Here is a 15,863-nt window from a genome sequence, read left to right as displayed (position 1 = left end):
AAACTTTTAAAAAAGAAAAGAAAAAAAAGTTTATAGATCATTCAGTTCTATCTACCCACTTTTCCTATACTTCAGCCTATGTCTTTGAATGTATTTCATTAACTCCTATTCGAGTCTCAACCCTTCCGAAATTAGGCCTCCAACGCTTCCATGCAACTTGTCTCACCAAAGTCACCGATGACAAAAAGCATATGAGCTGGGAAGTTTTCTATTGAGGAAGATTTTTTTTTTAATTTTTTTTAATGTTTATTTATTTTTGAGACAGAGACAGAGCATGAACGGGGCAGGGTCAGAGAGAGAGGGAGACACAGAATCCGAATCAGGCTGCAGGCTCTGAGCAGTCAGCACAGAGCCCGACGCGGGGCTCGAACTCACGGACCGCGAGATCGTGACCTGAGCCGAAGTCGGACGCTTAACGACTGAGCCACCCAGGCGCCCCGGAAGTTTTTTAAATGCAAATATATTCCCAAAGATATTAATTGAATCGCTTATAGTAATAAAATGTTGAATGTAAACAATATGGCTACGTGTAGAAGTATGATTCAATAATGGTACATCTATCGTTTTGAAAACTACAACTTAATAAAAATTGTGTGATGGTGAAGCAATACGTAAAAGTACTTTTGGTTTGTTTGTTTGTTTTTTTAAGGAGGAACTAAGCTGTTACAATTGCACCAAGGCGGCAATAGTGGGAAACTGTTCCTGTTTAAAAAGTAAAAGGAACACAATCCACAAAAATTGTAGTTGTTTTTGTGTTTATCTTCTCCTTTGCTTTTGCAGACCATACAGACAAACCTCTGGTAAGTTAAGACACATCAATTAACTTCCAGGTTTTTGCAGCCTTTCCCACATTTCACAAATATATAAAGAGATTAGGTATTCATAGCCTGAAATTTTGTGGTAACATTTTTTGTTTCAGCCATTATTTCCTAAGCTTCTTCTGTTGGCAGAACCCTCTACAAAAGCTTGGCAGTAGTCACTAAATGAATCAAATTTATGTTCATTTGCATAATAAATACAGTTATCAATTTCGAATAAGTAATCAGCAAACAGATGTCTGCCCAGCAACTAAGTTTAATGTAATAATCTAATTACATAATCTTGAGAAGTAGAAATAAAGTATATATTCCTCAGAGACAGAGGACTCATTTATTTTGCCTTCAATTGTCACAATGAAGATGCAATACATTTATTGTTTTAGGGCTTAGTTTTGGAGCAAATTTAAGGCTATTTAATTTTTTTTTTTTTTTTTTTTTTTAATATGAGGTCAAAATTCTCCCTCTTTTTTTTTTTTTTCTTTTTCTTTTTTGGTCATGACTGTCTAATGGCTCCTGCACTATTTTGTTGAAAAGGCTATTCCTCCATTAAACTGCTTTTGTACCTATGTCAAAAATCAGTTCAGGGGCGCCTGGGTGGCTCAGTCGGTTAAGCGTCTGACTTCAGCTCAGGTCACGATCTTACGGTCTGTGAGTTCGAGCCCCGCATCGGGCTCTGGGCTGATGGCCCAGAGCCTGGAGTCTGCTTCCGATTCTGTGTTTCCCTCTCTCTCTGCCCCTCCCCCGTTCATGCTGTGTCTCTCTCTGTCTCAAAAATAAATAAAAACGTTAAAAAAAAAATTAAAAAAAAAAAAATCAGTTCAGATATCTGACAGGGACTTGTATCCAGAATATATAAAGAACACTTACAACTGATTAACATGAATACAAATACAAAAATGGACAAAAGGGGCGCCTGGATGACTCAGTCAGTCATGCGACCCACTCTGGATTTCAGCTCGTGTCATTGTCTCACGGTTCATGACTTCAAGCCCCGCATCAGCCTCCACGCTGAGAGTGCAGAGCCTGCTTGGGATTCTCTCTCTCTGTCTCTGCCCCTCCCCTATGTATGTACACTGTCTCTCAAAATAATACATAAATAAAAATGGACAAAGGATTTGGATAGACATTTCTCCAAAGAAGATATACAAATGCTGCATAAACACATGAAAAGGCACTCAACATTCATAGTCCTTGGGGAAATGCAATTCAAAACCACAGTGGTATACCACTTCACACCCACTAGGATGGCTAAAATCAAAGATAACAAGTGTTGGCAAGGAAGTGGAGAAATTTATCCCTCATACATTGCTGGTGGGAGTTTACAATGATGCAGCTGCTTTGGAAAACATTCTAGAAATTCCTCAAATAGTTAAACATAGAGTTACCATATGATCCCAGAAATTGCAGTCCTAGGTATATACCTAAGAAAAATGAAAATATATGTGCAAAGTTAGTACACAAATGTTCATAGCAATGTTATTCATAGTAGCCGAAGAGTGGAAACAACCCAAGTGCCCATATTATTCAGTCATAAAAAGTGATAAAAGTAATGAAGTGCCAACATATGCTACGTGGATGAACCTTGAAAACATCATACTATGTGAAAGAAGCCAGTAACAAAGGGGCACATATTGTATGTGACTGTTTCTGTGAAATAGCCGTAATAGGCAAATTTGTAGAGATAGGAAGCATATTAATGTTGCTTAGGGCTGATGGGAGGGGAATAAAGAATGAACACTAATTTTCTCTTTGTGGCAACAAAAATACTTTCAAGTTAGATTGTGGTGAGTTATACAACCTCGTGAATATACTAAAAGACATTAAATTGTACATTTTGAATAGGTGAATGCATGGTGTGTGAATTATATCTCAATACAACTGTTAAAAATTAGTTCCGCATATTTATGTGAGTTTATTTCTGGATTCTCTTTCGTTCCATTGACCTGTGTGTATATCCCTTTGTCTATGCTAGATGATCTTGATTACATGTCCATTTTTACAGTCTTGTACCAATAGAGTAAGCATTGATATTGGGGAGTTTCTCCCATTTTATTCTTTGTCAAAATTATTTCAGCTATTTTAGAGCCTATGCTTTTCCATGTAAATTTTAGAAAGAGCTTATCTATGTCTACAAAAGACCTCACTTTTATTTCCTTCTACTTGGCTTGGGTTTATTTTTACTCTTCTAGTTTCTTGATGTAGGAACTCAGAATAGTGACTTGAGACCTTTTATTTACTTATTTGTTTGTTTATTTATTTATTTATTTATTTTGAGGCAGAGAATGCACAAGTGAGTGAGGGGTCAGAGAGAGAGAGAGAGAATCCCATGAGGGGCAGAGAGAGAGAGAGAGGCAGGGCTCACCTGGGTTTGTGTTTTATCCTAAGCGGGACCTGAGCTCACCCGAAGCAGGGTTCAAGCTCACCTGATGTGGGACTCAAACTTACCAACCATGAGATCATGACCTAAGCTGGAGTCAGATGCTTAATGACTAAGCCACCCTGGTGCCCAAGACCTTTTCTTATTTCTTTTTTTTTTTTTTAATTTTTTACATTTATTTATTTTTTGAGAGACATAGAGAGACAGAGCACAAGTTGGGGAGGGACAGAGAGAGAAGGAGACACAGAACAGAAGCAGACTCCAGGCTCCGAGCTGTCAGCACACAGCCCGAAGCGGGGCTCGAACTCACAAACCGTGAGATCATGACCTGAGCCGAAGTCGGACGCTTAACCGACTGAGCCACCCAGGCGCCCCAACCTTTTCTTATTTCTAATGTAAGCATTTAGTGCTATAAAGTTCCCTCTTGATACTGCCTTGACTGCACCAAACATATTTTGTTAGATTATTGTAAAGACAACTTATATTCTTCCTCCTGTGTTTCTCCTTTACTGCTCAAACAGAACATCTCAGTATGCTTCTGACAGCAGATTATGTGAGGGACCTTTCTTCCCCCACATCAAGCAATTCTGCAACCCCAGATGGGTGTCCTACAATTTAACTCCATTCTGACACCATCTACCTAAAGATAGTATCAGATCCCAGATTCAAGGCTCAGTCCCCTAAGACTACCCCTCCCCCGCCATGCCAATCACAAGCCCCGGTTGTTACTCGTGCTTCTGACCAATCAGCTATAAATTAGAGGTTCCCATGACCCCCTCTGCAAATTTGCTTAATCTGCTAGAACGGCTGACAAAACTCAGGAGAAGTTTACTTCCCATTCCCTTTTATTATAAAAAGATATGACCAAGGATACAGATAAACGTCCAGATGAAGGGATGCTAAGGGCACAGTATACAGAAAAGGCCCTCTTACTGGTTCATAGACAGACATCTCACTGTGCCCTCACATGGTAGAAGAGACAAGGAAACTTTCTGGGGCCTCTGTTATAAGGACACTAATCCCACTCATGAGGGCTCCACCTTCATGACTCTATCATCTCCCAAAGGTCCCTCCTTCTAATACAATCACACTGGGATTATCTTTTAACACGTGAATTTTAAGGACATAAACATTCAATCTATACTACTGAGCAAATAAATTCTGTTCACCAGGAGAGAAAAACTATATGGAAAGTAGACTCAGTGGGCTTTGGTATCTGATTAGGTGGGGAGAAGTCAAGGATAACACTTACATTTCTAGTATGAAAAAGTCGTGCTGCCAGGTGGTTTAGCTGCACAACTTCATCATAAGTCTGGTTAAAAATACACACAGTTCAGGGCACCTGGGTGGCTCAGTCGGTTAAACATCTGACTCTTGGTTTTGGCTCAGGTCATGATCTCATGGTTCATGAGATCAAGCTCCAAGTTGGGCTTGAGCTGACAGTGTGGAGCCTTCTTGGGATTCTCTCTTTCCTCTCTCTGCCCCTCCCCCCTAAAAATAAATAAAGATTAAAAAAATACACAGTTCTCTGAAATAAGGTCACACAATCCTAGAGTGAATAGACTTAGACACAAAGATAATAACAAAACCTATGAAGACAGTAGCCAAAGATGAATAGAGATCTAGGTAAAATAATTGAAAATTTGAAAAAAACTAAAACACCCCTTAAATAATTAGAGGGTTCAAGTATATATTATCTATAAAACTTTCTTTACAAATATGTATTTGAAATATTAAAATACCAAAGTACTGAAAATATATTTGAGTTTTCTTCTGGTTAACAGGTAATATTAAAACCAGAAAAACAGTATAGAGAAATGTCAGTAGTAACAGCAGAACACAGGGTTAATCCTGGACAATTGCCATTAATGAAAAATAAAAACAACGAACACACTCACAGTTTTGTTTCCTTCATTATATAGATTGTATATCAAAGAGTTACGGGTGGTGCCTAAAGTCATGGTCATGCAAGGAGTAAGAAGCTAAGATAGGGTTAGAATCCACATTGTTGTTCTTTGCCTACAAGAGGCTTGGCCATATGGGACAGGGCCTCCCCATAGTTGATCCCATTCATGGGATAACTGGTGGTCCCTTTGTGAAGAGAAGGAATGGTGGCAAAGGCATGAATCTAGCTGGGTTTAGAGGAGAGGGGAGCTGGAGTTTTTCGGCACGTGCTTTGGTTGAAGAGACTTTACAGGGAGAGTGACAATCTCTCGGGAAGTGGTTGGCATGGCAACTGTGGATTTGATAGAATGGGGAGGCATCAAGACGTTCGTGTAGGGGCACCTGTGTGGCTCAGTCAGTTGAACATCTGACTCTTGATTTCAACTCAGGTCATGATCCCAGGGTTGTGGGATTGAGCGCTACATTGGGCTCCATGCTGGGTGTGGAGCCTGCTTGAGATTCTCTCTCTCTCTCTCTCTCTCTCTCTCATCTCTCTCTCTCCCCCTCTTCCCAGCTCTCTCTGAAAAAAAATTATATATATGTAGAGAGAGACAGACAGACAGACAGACAGACATTCATGTGCTCTTAAGATGAAAAAATTGTGGTAATCAAACCTCCAAGATGGCCCTCAAAGATCCTTGCCTCCTAGAATTCACGCCAGTGTGTAGTCTCCATCCACACTGACTCAGTCTGGTCTATGCGACCAACAGAGTATGGTGGCATGTGACTTCTGTGACAGCCTGTAAGAGGCTTGGCCATAAAAGACATTGTAGCTTCTGGATCACTTATTCTAGGGGAAACCAGCCACCATGTCACAAAGACAATCAGCCAGGGGCACCTGGGTGGCTCAGTTGGTTGAGTGTCTGACTCTTGATTTTGGCTCAGGACATGATCCCAGGGTCATGAGATCGAGCCTTGTGTCAGGCTCCATGTTGAGTATACAGCTTGCTTAAGACACTCTCTCTCTCTCTCTCTCTCTCTCTCTCTCTCTCTCTCTCTCTCCCTCTGCCCCCTCCCCTGCTTGGGCTCTCTCTCTCTTTCTCTCTCTCTCTCTCTCACAAACAAACAAACTAAATAACAAACAATCAGCCATATGGAGAGGCCTACATGGAATGGAACAGGGCCTATTGTCAAAAGCCAGCGCCAATTTGCCAGCCATGTGAATGGAGCACCTGAAAGCAGAGATTCTGGCCCCATTTAAGCCTTCAAATGACATCTTGACTACACGCAGCTAAACTGCTCCTGAAACCCTGACTCACAGACACTGTGAGAGATGGTAAGTGCTGACCATTGTTTAAGCCATTAAGTTCTACGGTAATATGTTATGCAGCAGTAGGTATCTAATGCAAACATCAAAGAAATTAAAATTATGAGACCACATCAAAGAATAAAAAATAGATCCAAATGACCCAACACATCAGAGTACTATTAAAATTAAACAAAGAGATATGAAAGAGAAGTACTATGTATAGGGGAAAAAAATAGTCATTCTTTTATTTAAAAAATTTTTTTGTAAATGTTTATTTTTGAGACGGGGGGTGGGTGGGGCAGAGAAAGAGAGGAAGACACAGAATCTGAAGCAGGCTCCAGGCTCCGAGCTGTCAGCACAGAGCTGGATGTGGGGCTCGAACCCACAAACAGTGAGATCATGACCTGAGCCAAAGTCGGACGCTTAACCAGCTGAACCACCCAGGCGCCCCAGTCATTCTTTTAAAATAACCATGTAATATTTACAATCAATCATTTATAGATGAGGGAAACTTTAATAAATCTCCAAAGTACAAGTATTACAGATAGCATTGATTCATCACTCTCTATGGTATAACAAATTACAGGATATTTTTTAATATCCTCATAGAGTTCTACGGAAAAATAAAGATGAACATTCAGAATTTAGGGTAGGAAAACAACTTTTGAGCAAAAAAAAAAAGGTAGAGAGGATAAATGAAAAACATTGATTTGCCTCAGTACATCACAATATAAATTAGCTACACGATAAAAATATTTCCTAAGATTCTAGCCCAGACTCTGCCCCTAAAATGATCCTCCACGTTGCCACTTGTATGTCTAACAAACACGTCAAACTATTGCATTCGAAACCAAACACCCAATCTCACCCCCAAAGATGTGCTCCTCTCCGTGCGTGTTTTCCTCTCTCGGTTGGTGATGTTTGTTCTTCCAGTTACTTGTCTCAGGATTCCCTGGCGTTATCCTTCACTACTCCCAGTCTCTTGCTACTCCACCCAGTAAATCTGTGAATCCCGTTAGCTCCACCTTTAACATATATACAGAATCCAATCCCTTCTCCCATGCCCCTCTAGTACCATTCTATTCCTAGATCAGGCCTGACGTGCACATCCAGTGGGAGGGGTAGATGGTGGGCCTGGAGCCACAGTCACTTATAGGAAATGTAGTCCTGATCCCACAAGTCGGGACAAGTAGAGAAGGCGGCCCCCTTTGTCTGCCTGAGATCTAAGTCCAGTCAGGCCGCACCAGCTGGCCATTCTACCCGCCCGTACTTGGGGACCCGGGACTCCTTGCCTTCAGCGCATTAGGGCTTTGTGGCCCGGCTCAAATGTGTTCCCAGGTAGGTCATCTCTCTGCCTAATGCTCACAGCCACAGGAGGTCCAGCCAACCCACCCACTCTACAGGCCTGTCCAAAGGTCCTGATGTTAATTCTATTCTCTGTGGTCATTTCTTGGATATGTCTGGAATGGCCCAGTGACCTTCTTCTCTGCAAACCCTCACACCCTATCTCTTCCAGATCCCAGCCCAGACTCTCTGTCTTTGGTTCTGTTTCCATGAGGGCTTGTGACCTCTGCGGTATCATGAAGCAAATGTCTGTCTCCGAATATGCATTCTCCAAGGTTTCACCATATTGGCTCATCCAAAATTCAGAGGGCGGAGGTAGCATGGCCTCGCCCATAGGTACGTAGGTCTTGTTTGGTGGAAATACCAACTCCACTCCTCTTCCACACTCTGCCCCCATGAATTCCAGTCACTTCATTTCCCCAAAACTGTTGTTTGTGTCAACTTAGCAAATCAGTGCTCTGCCTTGGTTCCTCCTCTCTGCTCTGCGGTGTATAGTGTGTCTTCCAAGGGAAAGCCACTGCGATGATAGAATCTCACTTATTTCCCTTCTCTCAGGGATCCAAGACTTGCACTACTTGCTGTCCAACATCTGAAAAGACTTGTTTCCTACACATTATCTAGCTTCTTGTTTAGAATGCGATGGCAGGTGTAATGCAATTACACTATCATAGTTCAAAGCAGGCAATCCTCCCTGCTTTTTGAGCATTTCCCTATGTTTTTTGGCACAAGAAGATATCCTATACTCATTGTGTACGTTCCCTGCCCCAGTCCTGAGATCAGATACTTCTCCAGGAAGCTTTGGTTTCTTTTTTCTGGAGAATGATATTTAGAAACCAAGGTCTGGGCATTAGGTTTATGCTCATTGCTACAGGGCATCATTGCTTCCAGGCCCATTCACCAAATAGAAAATACACAAACACATTTTTTTTTTCCAGAAGAAATAGTAAGACTTTAACGAAGAAGTTTAAGCTTTTTTATTTTAGAAGTTTTTGAGTTACAGAAAAACTGCAGATAGTTCAAAGTTCCCAAATGCCCTGTACCTACTGTTAACACTTTACTTTAGTATGATGCTTTTGTTAGTTATCGAGCCAACATTGATATATTATTATTAACTAATATCCATACTTTACTCATACATAGTTTTCTTAGTTTAAAAGAATACTTGAGAGAGAGAGAGAGACAGAGACAGAGAGACATTTGTGCGCGCATACCTGTGGGGGAGGAGCTGAGAGCGAGGGAGAGAGAGAATCCCAAGTAGGCTCCCGGATGTCAGCGCAGAGCCTCACTCGAGGCTTCATCTCATGAACCGTGAGATCACAACCTGAGCCAAAATCTAGAGTCAGACGCTCAACGCACTGAATCGCCCACGTGCCCCATACACCCACAGTTTTCATCATGAGTTTATACCAGTTGAACATCACAGTTTCTTTCTCACCTTCCATCATCTTCTAGATCTCTCTTGTCCCACAGTAAAACACTGGCTCCCATCAATACATTTATTCATTCATTTAATTCTATGGTACATATAAAATAGTTTCCAAATCACTACACCTATGTTATGACAAAAACAAATCTTCTAAATTGAGTTCAGAAGTTGCTTGCAGTTTTTCATCTTTATATATTATCTGATATATATATACAAGGTTGTAAACATTCTCTGCCTGTCATTTGTCTTTAACCTTTGCTTACGGTGTATTTTGCCACACAAAAGTGCTTTAGTTTTACGTTCTCAAAGGTAGCAGTCTTAAGTCTGGATTTTTGTATCATTGCTAGAAAGTCTTTTCACATATCCAGGCTGCAGTGGAATTCAACTCTGTACGTTTCTGGTACTTGTATGAATTTAGACCTCTGAGCAATTTGTTCGAGTTTATTCTCTTGCATGATTTGAAGTATGAACCCAATTTTAGTTTTTTCTAAATGACTATCCAGTTATTCCCCAAGGTTATTCATTAAAAAGTCCATTTTTGGGGCGCGTGGGTGGCTCAGTCGGTTGAGCGTCTGACTTCAGCTCGGGTCATGATCTCACGGTTTGTGAGTTCAAGCCCTGTGTTGGGCTCTGTGCTGATAGCGCGGAGCCTGGAGCCTGCTTCGGATTCTGTTTCCCTCTCTCTCTCTCTCTCTCTCCCTCAAAAATAAAAATAAACATTAAATAAATTATGGAAACTTTTTAGAATGTTTTACTATCTGGCAGGTTTAGCACACCTTCTCAGCTTTTCTTTTTCAGAACATTCCTATTCCTAGGCATTCTTTTTTTTTTTTTTTATTTGGACATTTTTATCAACTTATCTATTTCCAAGGGGGAAAACAGTATTGGCATTTTTATCGGGTTTAAGTTAAATTTCTAAGTTAACTTGGAGGCGCAGACATCCTTGAGATGTGCAACAATGCAGACACGGGCAAATGTCAGATGAAATGATTCAAAAGAAGATGACAGATTACACGGTGTGAGGAAAACAAGACCAGTTGAAGAGACAGGAGCTCTGGACTCCAGGCCAGCTCAAGGACAACTGTACCGCGTGGGCAGAGTAAGGCTTCCTCACTCAGGGATCAGGCCTCACACCGCCCGACCAGCATCCAGGGCATGGGAAGCTCGACCACACTGGACCACGCCGTTTGGGGATGCGTAAGGTCTAGGAGCTTTTCAGACTTTTGCACACAGAGGTCCAACTGCCTGTGGTTCTGGGGGACGAGGCCTAGAGCTGTCCCCCACAAGCGGAAACTCCTTGTCATCTTGTTTAAAACATTTCTTCTGGGCATCCATCTGGCTCAGTGGGAAGAGCATGCGACGCTTGATGTTGGGGTCTTGTGCTCAAGCCTCCTGAGTTGGCTGTAGAGATTACAAATAAAAATAAAAAACAGGGGCACCTGGGTGGCTCAGTCCGTTGAGCCTCCGACTTCGGCTCAGGTCATGATGTCACGGTTCCTGGGTTCCAGTCCCACATCGGGCTCTGTGCTGACAGCTCGGAGCCTGGAGCCTGCTTTGGATTCCGTGTCTCCCTCTCTCTCCTCCCCTCCCCCGCTCACACTCTGTGTGTGCCTCTCTCTCAAAAAAAAAGACATTAAAAACTTAAAAAAATAAAATAAACTTAAAAAACGTTTTTGCTTATTCCGCACTCTCCTTCATAACCTACATTTATTTCAACATATGTAATGACGTTTAAAGTTAGTTACCGGATAAACTCGGGAGTTTTTCTCCTTCCGAAACTTCTGGTAAAGTGGCCGCTCCGCGCGGAAACGATGATGTAACGAATGAGACACTTTGACGGTCACACACGAGCGTGTTCCCGGAGTGGCACGGTCCCAGTCAGACCCAACGACAGGTCCGAACCACACGACACACACCGCAACGGCCACGCAAGACGCGACGGCACACACACTAAGCACCTGACGCGCAAACCCGCCCGCAGCCACGCGGAGACTTGAGCACTCTTCCTCGAGTCCCGCAACTCCCGCCACACACGCGGGCACACCGGAGCCACGCCCACCCCGAAACATCGCGAGATGTTCCTCAAAGCCGGCTTTGAGGCCTGGCTGTGCCTCTGCGCCCAGAAACTACGTTTCCCAGAAGAGACTGCGGGGTTGGCCCACTCGCGAGGCAGCGTGCGCGGGGCGTTGTGCGCCTGCGCCATCTTCCGGCTTCAGGCGGCGGGTCCGCCGATACCGAGGAGGAAGCGCACCCGGGCTTGCGGGGAGCGCGGCCACGGTGGCACCTGGATTCGAAGAGGAGGCAGGTGAGGGGCTCTGGAGCTTGCCAGGCTCTCCGGGGTCCGTGCGGGAGCGGGCGCCACGGCCAGGCGGCTCTCGGGCCTGGGAAGAACCGGAACGTCTCGCCCCCGCGTCGGTCTGCGGCTTTCCGGGATCTGGACTACATTTCCCATCGGCCTCCGCGGCGCACCCCTCCCCCCCCCCCCCCCCCCCCCCCCCAGCGAGCGCCCCCTTTCCGCGTCCCGGCTCATAGCCCCCATCTGTGGACCACTTAGGTGGCTGTGAAGGGGACCTGACTTCCTGGAAATGCTGGTGGATGTTTTACAGTCATTCTTACTCGTGCCCCCCCCTTTTTTTTTTAATTTGGGATGGAGTCTTGTTTGATAAGATTCTCAAAGAATTGCAAAACTTCAAAAGATTTAACACCACTAGTTTAGCAGCGGAGACTGAAATTTGAGAACATTTTAGATGATCGTGTAAAATAGTTCTTGTCCAACAGTGGGGAAACGATTGGGTAAATCATGGGCCACTCTTGTAATAAAATATTACAAAGCTATTACAGATAATGCTAAAACAGTGGTCATAATAAAAAAAAAAACTCCTATGACATGTTACCAATTGTTTCATGTACACATTACTTAGAATTAAATATTTGTAACATGCAAGGCATTGTTCTAAGTTCCTTTCGACAATAGTACTGGTTTAATGATGAACTCACAAAGTGGTTAAATGACATGATTCTTAATACTTGGAAGTTTTTGTTCCAGTTGTTTTTGTAAGCCCATGTGCCAGTAGGAGGGTGGGTTTGACCTCTTTTCCGGAATGTTCTCATGTTGTATAAAGAGATTGCTTGTGAATGTCTTTCCTTGTAAGTTAATGTTGCCCCCCCCCCCCCATCAGTTTTGATAGTTATTTGGTGTTCCATCATACGGCTGGGCCAAAAGTGATTCAACCACTTGCCTACTTGTGGACTGCTAGGTACTAATTTTTGTTCTGTTTTTCAGTAAATACTGTGCACACAGCTTTGCTCGCTGCTATGTCTCTGTACAGAGGCCTATGTATGTGATGGTAATGATTTGCCCACTGCACCCACACCCCTTTTATTGACTCAAGGCAAGGTCCACAAAGTGATGTCCACTAGGCCCTAGGTAGGGCTGTAAGGTTCTTGGTGAATTTGGAAGTTGGGTAAAGAGCCAGGGAGACCTCTGAAGGTGGGCATGAGAGAGTTAGATGGTCTGTTTCTGGGAAGGCTTCATTGTGGGCTGGGCTGACGTTGATGAGGTAGGCTGTGCTCCCTGGTCTGAGAACAGTCTTTCTTGTCCTTGGGACACCATGTGGCCTTAGTCACTGGACCAGGACTGAGCTCCCTGCCACAGATTTGCATCAGTAACAAGGTGGAATTCTCTGGATATTTAGGGGAAATCGGAGAGAAAGGGCCACTGGTTCCCTGTCACGTGGCAACAGCTGATGCTGTGTTTCCTGGAGTTGGGTAAGGGCCACTGTGATTCAACTCCAATTCTTGTGGGGAGTGGGGCGTAAGAAGGCAGAGACTTATAACCACGGCATTCTGGGAGCTGTAAGGCAAGCTTGGCCTCTCATGTTTGTTCTTTCCTCCCCCAGCTCTGCCATCTCAGGACTCTGCCCTTCCCCAAGAGAGGAACCAGGAGGAGGACCAGTCAGCCCATGACATTCTAAAAGTCATGTCCCTTGTGAGTCTTAAAGTTGTGTAAATATTTGCTTTCTTTATCTTAAAGCTTCCCACCTGGATTTCATCCAAGAATCTGGTTTTCAGAGGTTCCCATTTTAGGGACTAAAAAGACCAGGTAGTTAGTACCCTCTCCCACTGCCCCCTCTACTCTGACTACTGCCCACGGATTCGTTCTGTACAGCATTCCACATGTGATGGTGTGATATTGTGCCGGGAGGCTAGATAGAGCAGGGATCCATTTCCTTGTATAAAATGAGAACCAAGAGTGGATGAAATAGAGATGGATACTTGTGATAACTGACATGGAAAAGCATGGGAACTGGTCTTGGTTGGTTTCAATTTCAGGGTGAGGCACGATCTCCTGCTTTGGGAGGGATTGATGACTGGGTGTGTAACTTAGGCTTCGCTGGGAATCTGAGAGGTTAGACACCAGAAGTGAGGTCCACTTTTAAGGTTGAACAGAGCATTTGAATGTGGATCATTCTTCAACAGCTTCTTCACCTTAAGACCAAGAGAAGTGCAGATGTGGGGGTTGTGAGATAACCAGCCCGATGGATGAATTTTTCGGAATCTAGGTAGTCTGAGCTTCGAAGAGCCTTCAGAGATCTGATCCAACCTCTGCCTCCAAAATAAGAGAACGGATGAGTCATTTTTTCACTTGGTAGAAAATTGTACAGCTAATGAAAATAATCTTAATTTAAGAGTTTTCTCCTAAGGAAGAATGCTTTGATATGTTGACATCATGATGAACCTGTATCTTCAACTAATTCTCAATTTATACAAATATCCTATTTTCTAAGATAGAAACGTTTCTTCAGTAAAACATTTGGGGGTAAGTCTATCAGACATTGTTGGTTTGGTTTGTTGTTGCTGCATAGAAGTTGAAATTACAGGTCTTTAGTTGAGAATTTTTATATGCCAAGGACAGAGTGGGCAGCATGCTATTTTATAAAGTTTGTCACACTGGGGAAGACTCCACTTAGCTGGCTTTTAATTTTCCTCCCAGATCTGTGTACAGAGCTTTGGTTTGTAGTAAAAAGAATGTTCAACAACATTTCAACACTGTTTTCCTCATGCCCACCCTCTCTTGTCACCTGCTCACATTGGAGGCCTCGTACCCCAGCCTCCTTTTCACCTGAGCACCCCATTCCTGCAGAGACTGCCTCTGTCTCCTCTCATCCCATCAAGAAACATTTCCTTGAAGTTTGCAGATAACAAACCTGCCTGTTGTTTCAGGAGTCAGACTTGTTCAGGGATGTGGCCGTAGTCTTCTCCCAAGAAGAATGGGAACGACTGGCACCTGCTCAGAGGGATTTGTACAGAGACGTGATGTTGGAGACATACAGCAACCTGGTCTCACTGGGTAAGGGGACCTGGTGTATTAGTTTGGATGTTATCCGTTCCTTCCTTATCAATTTCCGGGTACCTTTTCAGTGGTCAAAAAACAGCTCCATGGGCCGACACTGTATCTTCCCCAACCTGCAGGGGACTGTCAGGCCTCCTCTGGTCTCTCCTGCTCGATGACCAGATCCTGGATCTGAATTCTGGGGGTCCCACGCCATAACTGGGTGGCATGTTTTCTCTCCCATCCAGGTCTCACCATCTCCAAACCTGATGTGATCTCCTTCCTGGAGCAAGGCAAGGAGCCCTGGATGGTGGAGAAAGCAGCAGCAGGAGGCCTGTGCCCAGGTGAGTGAAGCCTGCGTGGGAGGAAAGAAGCCGCTGCATATACCCATCTAGCGGGGGCGCGAGGAAGCAGGAGCTTGGAGTTGGAAAATTTTCCCTTCGAGGTGACCGACTCAGAGGCCAGGTCCGAGTTACCATCTGTTCTAACCTGTCAGGTGGTTCCTTTCTTCCTGAGACATCTCTGTGTATCCGGGTCATCACTGCCTCTTGTCCTTGCCTACCTGGTTGAAGCGTCCTCAGCCTCCTTTGGTGAATCTTCTCGCTTTCTTTAAATGTTGGAGCACCTGGGGCTCAGACTTGGGTTTCTTCTTCCCTGTTTATTTTCATTCCTCAGAACCTTCTCCATTACTTTGCTTTATTATATATTTTTTTCCATTACTGTGCTTTAAATACCATTCATACCTTTGTTGTCCATCGTGGAGCCCCATGTGGACATTGTAATTCAAATTCATTGCAGTTAAACACATTTAAAAAATCAGTATCTCAGTTACACTTGCCCCATTTCAAATATCCAATAGCCACTCTGGCTGGCTTGTGTCTACGGGACGCAGTGCAGATACAGAACATTTCCATCGTCTTCAACTTCTCCTTTAAACTCCACATACTTATCCAACTGCCTTCTCATCATGTCCACTTCAGTGTTCATGGGGCGCTATGAATTTAACTTTCCAGTGAGGAGTCCTTGATCCTAACAATCCGCTCTTCTCTCTTTCTTCCACACTTTAGCAATAGGGTACTCAATTCTTGTACTTGGTCAAGTAAGAAACTCTTGAAGCATTCTTGGATTTTCTCTCTCGCATACCTATCCAGACTGTCAGCAAATCCTGTTAGCTCTACCTTGAAATATGTCCAGAATTTAACCACTTCTCGCCAACACCACTGCTACCACTTCACCCACACCACCGTCATCTCTGGCTTAGACTATTGCAGTAGCCTCCTCCCCATCCCTCTGCTTGTATTTTTGTCCCCTGAAGTGTTTTGTTCACACAGCAGCCAGAGTGACTTCAGATGTGGAAGATTCGTCCACGTTGA

General features: G+C 43.7%; 1 protein-coding gene across 5 annotated transcripts in view; it reads left to right on the top strand.

Moving 5' to 3' along the window:
- LOC102954817 (zinc finger protein 582) overlaps positions 1-15,863 on the top strand; it is a 122,607-nt gene that overhangs the window by 87,187 nt on the left and 19,557 nt on the right. For 4 of the 5 annotated variants that reach the window (XM_042970659.1, XM_042970654.1, XM_042970657.1 and 1 more), the window contains exons 5-7: positions 13,058-13,146; positions 14,382-14,508; positions 14,739-14,834. In XM_042970659.1, the coding sequence (XP_042826593.1) occupies positions 13,058-13,146; positions 14,382-14,508; positions 14,739-14,834 (312 nt within the window). Of the gene's footprint in view, positions 1-6,197; positions 6,416-13,057; positions 13,147-14,381; positions 14,509-14,738; positions 14,835-15,863 lie in introns of those variants that run through there. The other variant, XM_042970658.1, reaches the window with a different exon arrangement.

This window comes from Panthera tigris, chromosome E2 (genome assembly GCF_018350195.1).
Source record: "Panthera tigris isolate Pti1 chromosome E2, P.tigris_Pti1_mat1.1, whole genome shotgun sequence".
In the NCBI taxonomy this organism is placed as follows: domain Eukaryota; kingdom Metazoa; phylum Chordata; class Mammalia; order Carnivora; family Felidae; genus Panthera; species Panthera tigris.
This window is presented reverse-complemented; position numbering and strand designations above follow the sequence as displayed.